Here is a 15,031-nt window from a genome sequence, read left to right on the forward strand (position 1 = left end):
GTTGTCCAAGTCTAGCATTTTTCGTATTTTCAGTAGAGCATATTCTCTTGATTCGCAATGCCTGGCTGAATGGGATACCACGGGAGCAGTGTTTAGGATGGCAGCTTTTAGGAGAAAGAAATTGATGTTTGTCCGTTTGTTTGGTATGAAGGTCCGTTATAATGGTTCCGTTCTTGATGTAACTCGTAGTATCGAGGAAGTTTATTTTCTCCATAGATGATTCATATGTAAATTTTATTGAATGGTGGAAAGAGTTGCAGTGTTCTAGAAATTCGTTAAGATGTTCTTGTGAATCTGTCCATTTGAAATCAATATCGTCAATGAATCGGAACCATGATAAGGGCTGATATGGAGCACTAGCCAAGAGGCGTTTTTCAAGTTGGCCCATAAATATATTGGCATATGACGGGGCCATTTTTGTGCCCATACTAGTACCGTCTATCTGGAGATAGTGTTTTTCATTGAAAGAGAAGTTGTTATTCTCCAGTACTAGTTTCAGAAGTGTAACAAGGCACTCAGTAGGAGGATTTTTTTCACTACGAGTGTTCCATGCCTCTTCACAGGCTGCTATTCCTTCGTCTTGTGGAATGTTGGTATATAAAGAAGACACGTCCATGGATGCAAGTATAGTATTGCTTGGTAAAGGATTGAGGCTTTCCATTTTCTTGAGATAATCAGTTGTATCTTGAATGAATGATGGTAGTTCTTTCACATGAGGTCTTAGATGATGGTCTACAAATTCTGATATCTTTTCAGTTGGATGACTATTCGCTGACACAATTGGTCGACCTGGATTGCCCGTTTTATGTATTTTAGGCAACATATAGAATCGTCCGGCCTTTGCTTCGTTCTCAAGAGGTCGGAGATAATCAAAGGTGTCATTGTCTATATGCTTTTTGTCGAACATCTCTTGAAGGATGGTGTTGATCTTTCGAATAGTATTATATATGTATATCCCATTAATAATAATATATATATATATATATATATATATATATATATATATATATATATATATATACACTATGGACGTGGCCGGGTACTTGTACATCCCAACAACAAAAAGACACTAGGAACAGAGAGTACTCGCTGTTAACTGACAGCTAGTTCAAAGCCACTGATAAAAAAGATCATGCATCTATGACTAAATTATCAACCCGTACACATCCAAAATGATCCAATGGATTTCGTGTAAAGACGTCATAAACAGTCACAGAAAAACATGATCTTGTGCAATGCCAAGATACATATATCACCATAAAGTATATTAAGGTGGCTCGGGACTATTCGACTGCGCATAATTTCACGCATGAATTAAAAAAGTATTTGTCGTAATTTTTTTTCATATTTTGATTGATTAGAAATATTAAATCATTGTAGTTATGTGACTCATAGAATATTTTCGTTATTATCGGTATTTTTTAAAGGGTCAAAATGACATTTCACCCATTTTTACCATTTTCCCGCCAAAATTTGGGTTGTAAGGCAAAATATTTTTTTTTCCTTATCGGTGACCAGAGGCGGATTTAGAGGGGGGGGCCAGGGGGCCCGGGCCCCCCCTTTTTGGGAAAAAATTTGGTTGCTTATATAGGGAATCACTGAAGTGTGACTGGAGCGGGCCCCCTCTTAGGTCAGTCAGTGGGCCCCCACTTATGAAAATTTCTGGATCCGCCACTGGTGACCTATGTTTTTTATTGGCTCATTCTTTGAAGCTGTATTCCAGCTTTTCATATTACAGATTTGGAACAATTGTCATAGAACGTTTTTTTGATATTCCGAAAAAAATATGTCAACACCTCTATTTCCCCTATCATTTCATTGAAAAGTGGTCCCTTTTACATACCTGTTAAAAGTAAAATTTTGAGCTTAAATGGTCCGTGACCCCCTATTTTTTTTCGACCAATTTGATTCATTTTCTTTAAAGAATAAAATAACCGAAAATACGGCACTTCTGATAGAAATTTCGAATACGCCCGAGCCACCTTAATGACTGTCTTTTATTAAGAACATCTGTATAACTTTTTTTAATATGCAACCTAATTTTTGTTTGTGTTCTTTTTTTAATTGTTCATGAACATTAACAATGTGTTAACTGTTGATATTTATAGCCTTTTTCGTCTTCGCTGTGAATACCACTGTCACTCTAATATAATTATAATCAATTTAACTATTGTCAGTTTATTGTCTTAATTTTGTATGCCATAACCATTTAATGTAAATGTGTTTGTGCGAATTAAATATTGTCTATTGTCTATATCGACAGATTGTAGATTCATGAAAATGTGTATATGTATATGACATACTAGAAATATTTAGTTTGCTTTTAATTTACTGATAACAAAATCGGCAATATTTAAACCAGTTTCTATTTTGAGTTTCGTTTGACTCGTTTCTTTCCCTCATCCTGGGACTGTTCTTATCAGCGTTTCACCCGTTCCTTTCCCTCATACTGGGACTATCCTTATCCTTATCAGATTAGCAATTGCCAATTATAAGCATGTTTATTTTCTAACGTGGCATTTCAGGTGCATAATACTGTCATCATTATACTATAAGGTATGCTTTTCAATAATATGAGGGTATTTGGTGATGATATACATGTGGGTTAAGACCAATGGCTACAGTGCTGAAGGTACCGATCTGGATACTGACTCTGGCCCTGGGCACTTAAAAAATATAAGAAAACGATGATTTTCCTGCCTGTTGGCACTAATTTTCCCAATGTACAGGTTTTCTCTTTTCTGCCTTTTGCTCAGCATATTTTCCTCTCTGTGCTTTAAAATGGTATGAGCTGGTTAAGATTGGGATTGAGGAACAGCAGTATCAAATCTGACAGTTCTGTCAATCATTTGTCAATGTAATCTGCCACTGTTTGTAGTTTTGCTTTGGTCTCATCGATATTCTTGTCGTCTAGTCTGGTTAGCTTAGTAGCTAAATTCAGGTTTCTGATCCCTACCTCTTTGGCTATTTGATGTTACATATCTTGTCGTTTGTTTTCTTAGCAAGGACACTCCAGGAGGAAATGGTGAGGTGCAAGGACACTCCAGGAGGAAATGGTGAGGTGTTTCAGGTGCTCCACATGTACAGTTGCATGACTCTATGGCATTGGTTTGGTCTTCTCGGTTCTTGTAGTAGTTGAGTTCTGTACATGTGTAGCCAGTTCTTAGTTGGGCCAATTTGCTGATATGAGGAGGGGAGGGGGGGGGGGGGGTAGGACCTTTATCGGGAGTCAGGAATCAGGTGTTTTTAAGCTCGGGATTTCGGGATTGACACTTTCAGGATCAGGGAATTCTTTTTTCGAATTTGGGGATGTCTGGATGTAAATTTATTAAATTCGGGACCTCAGGATTTCGTGTTTTTAAGCCCCAGATTTCATGATCAGGTCCCCTCCAAATCCCCCCCCCCCCCCCTCACCCTTAAACGTCTTTTAGTTAGAAAATAGTACATAGTTGAGTGCTTCGTAGTTGATATTTTTGCGTTCAGGTTCCTGCCTGTCTCAGATAATTCTCATCTTCTCTGCCATTTTTCTCCAATATTTTTATAGGCTGCCTGTTTGACGTCCTGAAGTGTTACATGTATGACATAATGTCCTGGTGGTAGTTCCTTTGCTTCCTGTGCTGCTGCTGTTTTTGTGAGGCTGTCCGCCTCCTCATTGCCAGTTATATTGGCATGTCCTGGTGTCCATGATATAAATATATAATTCCTTTTTGCCTAAGATGTTGGATGTTTTCTTTTATTTCTCTTATTACAGAAATGTAGCTATTTTGGGCCCAGTTCAGTGTTAGTAGTCCCACAGTGCTTTAACCGTCAGAGAAAATTTTGATTTTTAGTATTGCCTTATGTCTGTAATGCCTTATATTTATTGACCATGAGAATCGCTCTGAGTTCTGCCAGGAGGATGGATCCTCTTTGTGCCACAGGTCTATGCAGTCTTGCAGCAGGTTTAATGTGCTAAGCAAAGATAATTGCTCCTGCTCCCCAGGGTCCTGGGTTCCCTAAGCATGATCCATTTATGATTTTCACACTCCCCCACACATCTCTGGTACCCAGACCGAAGTTTAAACTGGAATTGGTACTTTGGGGCCTCAGTTGGTCAAAGTTGCCCCAGGCTCTGACCTGGAGATAAATCTTCTTAAATCTTTTTGGTTTGTCGTTTCCTGCTGAACAAATTATGTATTAAAATGACAGTGCTTTGTAAGCCTATAAGGCTGGCTGAAAATATTAATGATCATAGCATATGTATATTATATTATTATGTAAATTCAGGTTGCAATTTATTAAATTATTTATTCATTCATTTAACTATTAATAAAAAATTAGCTTAATCCCTGATAAAAAAGATGATTTTCTATCTAACCAGATGTCTCCTGCATGACAAGAATGATATGTAGAGTTACTGTGGATTTAAATGGTCAGAACTGGAATATTAGGGGCAAGTATTTTATTTATGATGGATTTTACTTCTTGACAAACATCTGGATACCGATTAATATCATGAATAAAAGTTTGGGGTAAGGGTCAATGAGACAGCAAGCTAACGGTATAAAAAAACCATACACAGATCAACAAATGGTTTTTGGAATAAACTGCAACTTTAAAGCTTTAAATCTACCAATGACAATGTATAAAACAAATATACAAAAAATGTAGTAGAGTAATATAGATATATAAATTCATGATATAGGTATAGACAAATAAAACATCTATACTCCTGACACTAATCAAATAACAAGGTTCAATTTGTTAGCCGGCATTAAAAAAACGAATCAAAGAATTCAACTTTATATATAACTAATATAGAACAAGGTGTTGATTATAATTTACACCATTCCATGCCCGTTTGTTTTTCATAAAGTTAATATTTCAAATTAATAACTAGTTCTCAGTTGATAACAATACCAATAGTATATGTCACATGTAGTTTCCAGTTGTAGTTGTTCTTCTTTATTCTTCCCTCTACTATCTGGAGTACCACTACTATATATTGTTGAGAATACTAGGATGGGTTCAAACAAAAAGATATTGAAAGCAGATGAAATTGTGCACCTTATAATATGCATGACTTTATTGATTGACAATACAAAGACTAACCTACATTTTTGTACCTAAGTCCAACCTAATGTAAGGTACTCAGTCACAGATCTTCATTTGTGTTCGAGTTATACATTAAAAAAATATGATTTTGAAGAAGGCCTTCTACTGTGTTCTTGCATGCAATTCCTGATGAACCACTTGACCAATGCTTTTAAAATTTTGATACATGTATGTTGTAACTGTTGAAAAATGGAGGTCAAGTTTTAGGTTGACATTTTTGTCGAGCCTGCAACTTTTGTTGCAGAAAGCTCGACATAGGGATAGTGATCCGGTGGCGGCTACGGCAACGACATTAGCTAACTTCTTAAAAGCTTTATATTTTAGAAGGTAGAATACCTGGATGCTTCATACTTTGTATATAGATGCCTCATGTTACGAAGTTTCCGTCAGTCACATGTCCAATGTCCTTGACCTCATTTTCATGGTTCAGTGACCACTTGAAAAAAAAGTTCAGATTTTTTGTAATGTTGAATTCTCTCTTATTATAAGTAATAGGATAACTATATTTGATATGTGCATACCTTGCAAGGTCCTCATGTCTGTCAGACAGTTTTCACTTGACCTCGACCTCATTTCATGGATCAGTGAACAAGGTTAAGTTTTGGTGGTCAAGTCCATACCTCAGATACTATAAGCAATAGGGCTAGTATATTTGGTGTATGGAAGGACTGTAAGGTGTACATGTCCAACTGGCAGGTGTCATCTGACCTTGACCTCATTTTCATGGTTCAGTGGTTATAGTTAAACTTTTGTGTTTCGGTCTGTTTTTCTCATACTATATGCAATAGGTCTACTATATTTGTTGTATGGAATGATTATAAGGTGTACATGTCTAGCGGGCAGATATCATGTGACCTTGACCACATTTTCATGGTTCAGTGGTCAAAGTTAAGTTTTTGAGTTTTGGTCTTTTTATCTAATACTATATGCCATAGGTCAACTATATTTGGTGTATGGAAATATTTTATGATCTTTATGTCAGTCGCGCAGGTTTTATTTGACCGTGACCTCATTTTCACGGTTCATTGCACAGTGTTAAGTTTTTGTGTTTTGGTCTATTTTTCTTAAACTATAAGTAATAGGTCAACTATATATGTTGTATAGAAGCATTGTAAGCTGTACATGTCTGCCTGGCATGGTTCATTTGACCTTGACCTCATTTTCAAGGTTCATTGGTCTTTGTTTAGTTATCTTGGTTAATGTTAAGTTGATGTGACAGTTGTAATAAAGCTTTATACTTAGGACTATCAACATAATATCAATGATTAGTATAGAAGGCGAAACATTTCAGCGTGTGCACTCTTGTTTATATCTTCTACTACAAGGGGGTGTTTAACGACCTTGACTGCCTATGAGGGTCTCACACAGTCTTTTTTATGCATCGATTAATTTCAGACTATGGCCTATAGTAAACAACATTGAAGTAGACAGAACAGAAAATGATTCCCAAATGGTGGTGTCTGATGATTGTATTTTCAGCCTTTATGATTCAAGTGATATCATTTGGTACTGCAGGAGCCATTGGATTGTATAATATAGAATTTATAGAATATTTCAATGTTGGAGCAGCTGAAGTCTCCTTGATTGGTTCCATCAACCTTGGTGTTTTCCTTGGAGCAGGTATAGTATGAAGGAACTTTTAGAGATATAACTGAAACATGTAATCACCTATTTAAAACTTTGTAGGGAATTAAATCAGTTAATTGTTTTAGTGTATGATCATTATGATGTAAAAATCAGAAGGACCAGGAGTAGACTTAAACACCTAGACAATAAAATTTTAACCCATTTAACCAAGGTTCTATATGTGATGCCTTTTGTTCATAAATTTTACAAATATGTTCTCATGAAAATAATGAACCAATTGAGATAAAACTTCACTGATCTGATCCTTAGTTTGTATAGTTTAAAGAGGATTTTGAGTCTAATAACCAACATGTCAACCTTATAAAATATTTTTTTTTAATTTCTTAAAAACAAAAATTGGTACATAAAATTTCATATGTGGAAAAAATGTTTTATCTAGCTTTCCTTTATATCTTTAAAGGGCATATTGCCCATTGATTGGAGATTTGTTACAAACTTTAACATGTTTGCCTATTATCTAGTATTCTACTGGTACTTTTGTTAGTTTATTTATTTGACATTAATGTTTGTAGGTCCTTTTGTGAGTTTACTGATGAGACATATGAGTTACAGAAGAGTAGCAGTCATTGGTAGTTTACTCAGTACCACTAGTTTGCTGTGTGTTCCATTTCTAGATAATATCATCTATCTGTACATTATATATGGATTATTTACAGGTGAGGGCAATATTATTATGTATGGAATCTTTACAGGTGAGGGCAATGATATTATATATGGATTATTTACAGGTGAGGGCAATAATACAATGATTACTTCATTTGTGTTTTAATACACTATGATGTCATTAGCTAGTCCTAATATACCCCTAAACAAAAAGATGTTACACTCACAGAATTAAAGATAATTTGCTCTAAGGTAAATATATTTTGATGAAGATTTTCTCATATCTTAACCCTTACCATGGGGGGCAGTAATATTATGACTGTACCCAAAACACTGTTTTTTTGGCACTCTTTATTGTCAGGTTTTTATAAATTGTGTAAACCCTAGGGCATATAACTAATAATCATGTTTATTATTGAAACACACGTCATAGGCAATGACTTTTTCTGGTTACAGGTCCAGTTGAAGTCAAAACTCGAAAAAAAAAAAAAAATCAGAAAATTTAAGATTTTTAGTACAAATGACCTTCTTTAGACTGGTACCCAGGTCAGTTTCTTTCTGACCTAAGAATTGTTGTGATTAATGTGTTCACTGGGGTCCAATCTATATGCAGACTACAGTTGGATGCATCAATTAGCATCTCTCAGTCTTCCAGGTCAAGAAAAAGAATGAAAAAATGCTTCTTACACATAAGGACAAAGTGTGGGGCAAATTCCTGCCAACACTTTGCCAGTACACTTAATTTGCAACCATCAAATAACCAATTGATGCTGTCTGAGCTTCAAATACAATACAATTGTCTCTTAAATGGTAGAGCTCAACATTCTGAACATTTCAGCCCCATCATATTTTCTTCATTTATAACGGTTTTCAAAATAATAGACAAAACTTTTTACCCCTATGTACTATTTTTAGCCATGTCAGCCATCATGATTTGCAGGCAGGGTCATCAGACACATTTTTCAAACTGGATACCCTATTGATGATTGTGGCCAAGTTAAGTTAAATTTGGAACAGTAGTTTCAAAGAAGAAGATTTTTGGAAAATTGACAGTTTCAGCGGCATGTTTCCGATACCATTGACCTGAACTTCTATTACATTTCTCTGCCTAAGGCGCTTGGTTCGTATTTACTTTCCATTACATTTCTCTGTCAACCGCACTTGGTTTCGTATTTAATTTTTTACATAAAAACTGGAATTTGCTTGTATTACCATTTTTGTGTAGTAATAAACCGGGAACCAGTTTACATACCTCTGGTCCTTATTACTAAAAAGATCGAAGTGTACAACCAATGTTGTTAAGATACTCATAAATCTATTTTTATAACTTTATTGATTATGTGAAGTTAAACTAAAACATTGTTAAAACATTAAAGATATATAATTAATCGGGGAAAACTTGATAGTCTTTTCTTTTTACAAACAACTGCCTTTTTTTATAAGAAAATATAATGTGTCCGTGTTGGTCCACTTTCTACTGGTTATAAGACAGATCGAAGTACCGGAAATCCGACTCAATCTTTGTTTACAAAGTTACAACAGTAGAGTCTGTAACAGACTGTATCTGTATGACATGTGAATAAATTGTCGATATCGATGCTGGCTTTAATACAACTGTTTTATTGGCGGGGTGGGAGAACAGATTTGAAGCTCTCTACGTTTGATGCGTGCACAACAGTGTCGTCGTGCTGATTCGGCGCGATAACTGTCTTAATACAAAGGATGAGTTTGAATATTGTACGGTGTTTTACTTGGTGGAATGTCAATACACTCACAGTTAGAGTTATATGCTTTACTTGCTTTTCCACAATAATTGTTGCGTGGTATTTTATGAATTTCTCGGCAGTTATGGTTCTTTTCGGACATGCTTTTAAGAGGAATTCGTCTGATTCAATAGCATGAATCAGCTCCTCAACTACTTTTTACATAAATACTAACTTTGGCTTCAACACCTTGTTCGTCCTTGTCTGGATATCTTGTTGTAGTTCCAGTTTGGCAAGCATTTTGGAGACTTATTCATCCTCTCTTGACTTGTAATCTCTGGTGATAGATTTTGCCGCTTGACATGTTTATTTTTGTTACTGGGTAGGGGTCGCATACTATGGGTGCATATTGAATTATGAGATAAATTCCTAAAGGTCTAGTTCATTATCCAATCTGACACAAATTTCAATAACTGGAATGCCACCCAAGTTGAATATACGGTGACCCACTATTACAGCATAATTACTTGGAATTGTGTTTAATACCATGATGGTTCAATGACATCAACTTAAATGGAGACAGATATTTGACATGAAAGATTGTGGATTAGTGTAAAATAAAAAACTAGCTTACTATGATATATGGTTAAAGAATGAATATCAAATTATATGGGTCATGGACAGAGTTGTTATAAAATATCAATATGGCAGAGAAGTGGTTTCAAGTTTCATATAAAGGGACCTGACTGATATGAAATAAAAAAATCAAAGGAGTATCCCTATTTGTCTAATCTTCAATGTGAAATAAAACAAGTATAACAATATTATGTAAATCTACAGAAATAGAAATTGCTTCAAGTAACAGAAATAACTATGTCATTAGTAACTTATTTAATGAGTATGTGGGTAATTAGTCCTATAACATATGACCTCAGCAGCATTATTTACTATTTCTATTAACTGTTCTGATAATTTTTTTTACTATCAATGTGTCGCACTTCGCATTCAAAATTAAAAAAAAAAATGAAAATATCGGTATAAAAACGTTAAAAATTGGATAAGAATGCGAAGTCTTATGTTATAGGATTAGTGGGGTATAAGAGCTTGTTACAACAGGCTCTTCATAATCATTTGGTTTGAAAGGATACTAGTAGTCTGTATTCTTGATTTAGAAAAATGTAATTGCAAGAAAAAAAATACACATTACTTAGAATACTTTAGATCATTCAGGTAGTCTTTATTTAGTATGTACAAAAGAACAGCCAGTAGTCATTGGATATTGTAGATCATTTAAATAGTCTTGACCTATTTATTAGTACAAAAGAACAGCTAGAAATCATTGGATATTGTATATCATTCCAGTATTCTTGATCTATTTATTTGTACAAAAAAAAAACCAGACAGTAGTCTTTGGATACTGTAGATCATTCAGGTAGTCTTGACCTATTTATTTGTACAAAAAAAACTGCCAGTAGTCATTGGGTACTGTAGATCATTCAGATAGTCTTAATAACTCTTGACCTGTTCATTTGTATTAAAAAACAGTCAGTTGTCATCTTCACTTCACACACACATATACAAATATCAATTATATGCTTATGAGACATGTTGCAATGTTCAACTTATTATGGTATGTGAAAATCAAGACTTGCATAAAAAATATCCTAATATTAGAGGCAGTGGCATCATTTTTCCTCAGAGCTTTCAGCTCTTTGATTGAAAAAGTTAACTACAACCATAGATGATTGAAGGATGACAGATGCCAAGTGAGGAGAAATTCTCAATTATAACATGATATTAAATCATTAATGAATTTTCCACTGCTCTGATTACATGATAAATATTTCGGCTCATGATATATTTCTGTTTTTATAACAGGTTTAGGATTTGCTATGGTGTATCTACCATCAAGTGTGTTAGCAGGCATGTATTTCAATAAACATCGTAGTCTTGCTACTGGTGTAGCAACAAGTGGATCTGGCGTAGGAGCAGTAGTTTTTCCATTATTAGTACACAGTTTGATCCAGTATTATGGCTGGAAGGGGTCAGTTTTTATCCTTGCTGGACTCAGTTTACAATGCATTGTATTTTCTGCGTTATTAATTCCACTGAACAAAAAACCAAACAGGGAAGAACTGAAATCAGTGTTAACAAACAGCAATATACATGACAAACAAACAAATAATCCTGAAATTGACCACATGATGACCAATGGTAACTGTGATAATTACAATGGTCCTGCAAGTATATCAGAGAAAGTAGTTCCAGAAAATGATGAAGTGACAAAATTGATGGAGAATTCAGAGCCTGTGGCTGAAAGTTTAAAGCATTGCTATGTGTTATGTGATTTTTCTTTCTTAATTTTTTTTATAAATAACATACTTTGGAATATGGGAGTAGCCATTTCTTGGATCCTTGCTCCAGAATACTTTGTATCAATGGGATTGACAAAAGGAAATGCAGCTACTATTTTAACATTCGGTGGAGTTGGTTGTTTTATTGGTTGTATAATTGGTGGAGGACTTGGAAACATACAAAGTCTAAGTAGGTTATCTATGTATATATCATGGAATATTTCAGTAGGGATATTGATAATGTTCTTGCCGTTTAAAATATTTCAATCAGTGGAAATTTTGTCATTGATAATGTTTTTAAATGGACTTGGATTTGGAGGGATTTTAGGACTACTAGTCATTTTTACAGTTGACCTGCTGGGTGAAAAAGCATTGGGTGATGCTTTTGGATATTTGATGCTGAGTAATGGTGTAGGATCTATTATTGGGCCACCGCTTGGAGGTGAGTGAACCTATAGAGTTATTACGAGTCCATTAATTGTAGGTAGACTGAAATTTATCCACCATTCAGGAATGGTTACCTAGAAAGATTTAATTAGGCCACTCTTATACATGTAGCATGTATAGTCATTGATAGTTGAGTTAATTTACATCTAGCTTATTTTTTCACATTCAGATTTGAGTTAACATACTGAGCTTTTGTAGCTCACATATTGACACCCCTAATTCTATTTGACAATTTGTAGTAAAAGGTAAAATATAACAAGACACAAAAACAAAAAATATCACAGTCGTCTTACAATTTCTCCAAATTGAATAAAGTATAAACTGTTTGGAAGCTTCAATTCAATAGATTTATAATACACCTTATGGCTATTTGTCCACAATTACTGGGCATTACACAAGTTCCTGTAAAATGTTGACGCCATAATAGAAAAGTCCTTGTTATATGACTTCAAAAGTTAAAGCAGAACAGATTCTCTGGTCAAGCGGGACAGATTTCCAAATAGCGATAAGGTGTATTGTAATATGGAAAAAAGTAGCAAATACATATAGTTTTCTTAAGATACATGTATCTTTCAAACTCCAATAATGAAATTCATCTCCTTAGAAAAGTGTAAGACAGCAAATCTTAAAACAAAAAGTTTTGTAAAGTTTTAATGATTAATGTTGTTTATATTTAGTAAAGGCATATTTTACAATTGATACAAGTCATATATGGACATATGATATTTATATTTTCAGGAGCATTTAAAGACTCACTTGGAAGTTATGATCCCACATTTTTCTTTGCTGGTACATTGATTATTGTTGCTGGATTAGTCATGTTCCTCATACCAATAAGAGAAAAATTTGTACCCAGACCAGGGAGAACTGCAGTAGAACTAACAATAGAAGTCGATCTCAAAACATAACAGATGATAATGATCTCACTGTACCCAGACCAAGGAGAACTGCAGTAGAACTAACAATAGAAGTCGATCTCAAAACATAACAGATGATAATGATCTCACTGTACCCAACTTAACTTGATCAAGGTGTTCTGTGAACATTTATTATTATTTATTTAATGCAGCTTAATTAGATGAAACTGTAATTGTTTACATACAAATCATCTGTTTCCTCTTTTTCTCATTTAATCAATTGAATTTGAGTTTAGCATTTATGATTTTAATTATGGCATTATAAGCATTTATGATTTTAATAGTGGTATTATGTTTTTAGATCTGTACATCTGGTTGTCTGTCCGTCTGTCTGTCCTGCATCAAATTAAAGTTTTTGGTCAAGGTAGTATTTGATGATGTTCCCTATGATCTTTCCTAGTTTAATTCCAAATTAGAGTTTTGAACCCAATTTCACTATCCACTGAACATAGAAAATGATAGTGTGAGTGGGGCATCCACGACTGTTGATACATTCTTCTTTTAATTAAAAATAGTTGTTATCTTTCTCTCCTCTAAGGTAAATATATTTCAAAAGCATTTAGACACTTAAGATAGTTTAATCCCACAAGAATTATTGGATTTTAATCTCCAAAAACTATGGAAATTGTGAACAACTTTTTGCTTTTTTTTTAACTATGCTTGGGAATTATAGGAAATTAACACAATTGTTAATCATCATTCATACCTTCTTTGTCAAGTTTGGATTAGTTCTGACAAGTTATTCGACTGATAGCTTTGTTCAGTCATTGTTCTAGATCAGTTCGAATTACAACCTACTGATGTTTACACCAATTTATCTATTGAAGACAATTCTTATCTTTCTCAAGAATTGCAATAATTAAACTATATCTAACTGTGCCATATCAAGTGTCTTTATATACCACTTCCATACCTCAAAATACATAAACGTCCAGTCAGAATGGGACGTTAAATCCGATGTCTCGTGTAAAGAGAGTGCCATGCTCTTTGCACGTTAAGAATCCTTACAACAACTCTTTGAGGGCCCGTAGGTGGCCTGTTGCAAGGCAAAATTCCTGTCGCTATCCAATATACCCTCATTTTCCAGTGGCAGTTGAAATTTCCCCGACCATCATCCCTTGTGGCCTCTATTATGACAAGACCTACCTATTGTATTTATTGTGAACTTGTTCTCGTCCTGAATATGCATGAAATATTTGCCACTGGACGTTAAGCAACCAACAATCAATCAATCAATCAATCAAAATACATAAAAACAAAGCTAACCTGAAAGACTAAATTATGATTTGAAATTTTCCGAACATTGATTTTGATCTCTTTGCTTTATTATGTATCATAAGTTTGTGGCATATGGCTTAGATAGACAAAGCTAGTATAGGTAAACATTGTTAGATTTTGTAAGCGCTCTTACATGTACAATTCTTGACAGATTTTTTATTAAACTTAAATCATAGGTTTGTATCAGCAATGTCTCAGACAAGTCAGAAAATCATTGCTGTTCAATTGGTTATTGTCTAGATCCTTGGATATATAAAATATGTGCAACACAGGGGACATTGGAATGTTGTTTTATTCTTTTTGTTTTGTTATTGGAGAGAACCTGGTGTTGTCTGTTGTACTGTCCAGTATTATTGGTGATTTCTTTTATCCTTTGTATGTATTCTGACTATCTGATTATCTCTGATTGAGATTCTACCTCTATTGTTTTTATATTTATTGTTTTATATTTATAAGATCATTGATAAGTAGAATAAACTTGTAATTTGTTTGTGAATGAAATGTGTTGGTAAATAATTAAGGTAGTCAATAAACTTTGTCATTTTAACACATCTTTTAATCATGAGTTTGAGTTGAGTTTTATACTGGAACTCAGAAGTAAAATAACTAAATTACCGAGCACCAAGGAAAATTCAAGACAGAAATGGCAAAAGCTGAAACACATCAAACAAATGGATAACAACTGTCAAATTCCTAAGTTTCAGACTTAAGTGTCAATCCTCAGGCAGTATTGGCTGGTTTTTTTAAACTTCCAATAATACTTACATTGCACATTGTTGCATAGTCATCTGAAGAATGGGATTAGTTGCACTAGCTCATTTATATGTGTTGTTTAATTGGTTAACCATTATTTTCTAATTATTTTATGTGGATCGAATCAGTCAATCAAATGGTTTATCCTTGTTTCACTTTCAATGTTGACAATTTTCCTTTTACTAGCTGATCACGCATAGTTCATGCGTATCTATCTCTAGCTTATAGGGTTAAA

The 15,031-nt window shown here is 34.2% G+C and overlaps 1 protein-coding gene across 1 annotated transcript; it reads left to right on the top strand.

Moving 5' to 3' along the window:
* The first annotated feature begins 2,450 nt into the window (after positions 1–2,450).
* Positions 2,451–14,602, top strand: LOC143065334 (monocarboxylate transporter 14-like). Its single transcript, XM_076238860.1, has 6 exons — positions 2,451–2,556; positions 4,361–4,432; positions 6,490–6,714; positions 7,254–7,397; positions 10,926–11,843; positions 12,587–14,602. The coding sequence occupies exons 3-6, from the start codon at positions 6,534–6,536 to the stop codon at positions 12,754–12,756; spliced, it is 1,413 nt and encodes a 470-aa protein (XP_076094975.1). The 5' UTR covers positions 2,451–2,556; positions 4,361–4,432; positions 6,490–6,533; the 3' UTR covers positions 12,757–14,602.
* Positions 14,603–15,031: the final 429 nt, after the last annotated feature.

Source organism: Mytilus galloprovincialis, chromosome 2 (assembly GCF_965363235.1).
Source record: "Mytilus galloprovincialis chromosome 2, xbMytGall1.hap1.1, whole genome shotgun sequence".
Classification (NCBI taxonomy): Eukaryota; Metazoa; Mollusca; class Bivalvia; order Mytilida; family Mytilidae; genus Mytilus; species Mytilus galloprovincialis.

Excerpts from the sequence above, each read along its gene's own strand:
- LOC143065334 (XM_076238860.1), top strand. The coding sequence starts at position 6,534 with ATGATTCCCAAATGGTGGTGTCTGATGATTGTATTTTCAGCCTTTATG. Across the intron at positions 7,398-10,925 it reads TATATATGGATTATTTACAG|GTTTAGGATTTGCTATGGTG; the intron begins GTGAGGGCAATA and ends TTTTTATAACAG. Across the intron at positions 11,844-12,586 it reads TATTGGGCCACCGCTTGGAG|GAGCATTTAAAGACTCACTT; the intron begins GTGAGTGAACCT and ends TTATATTTTCAG.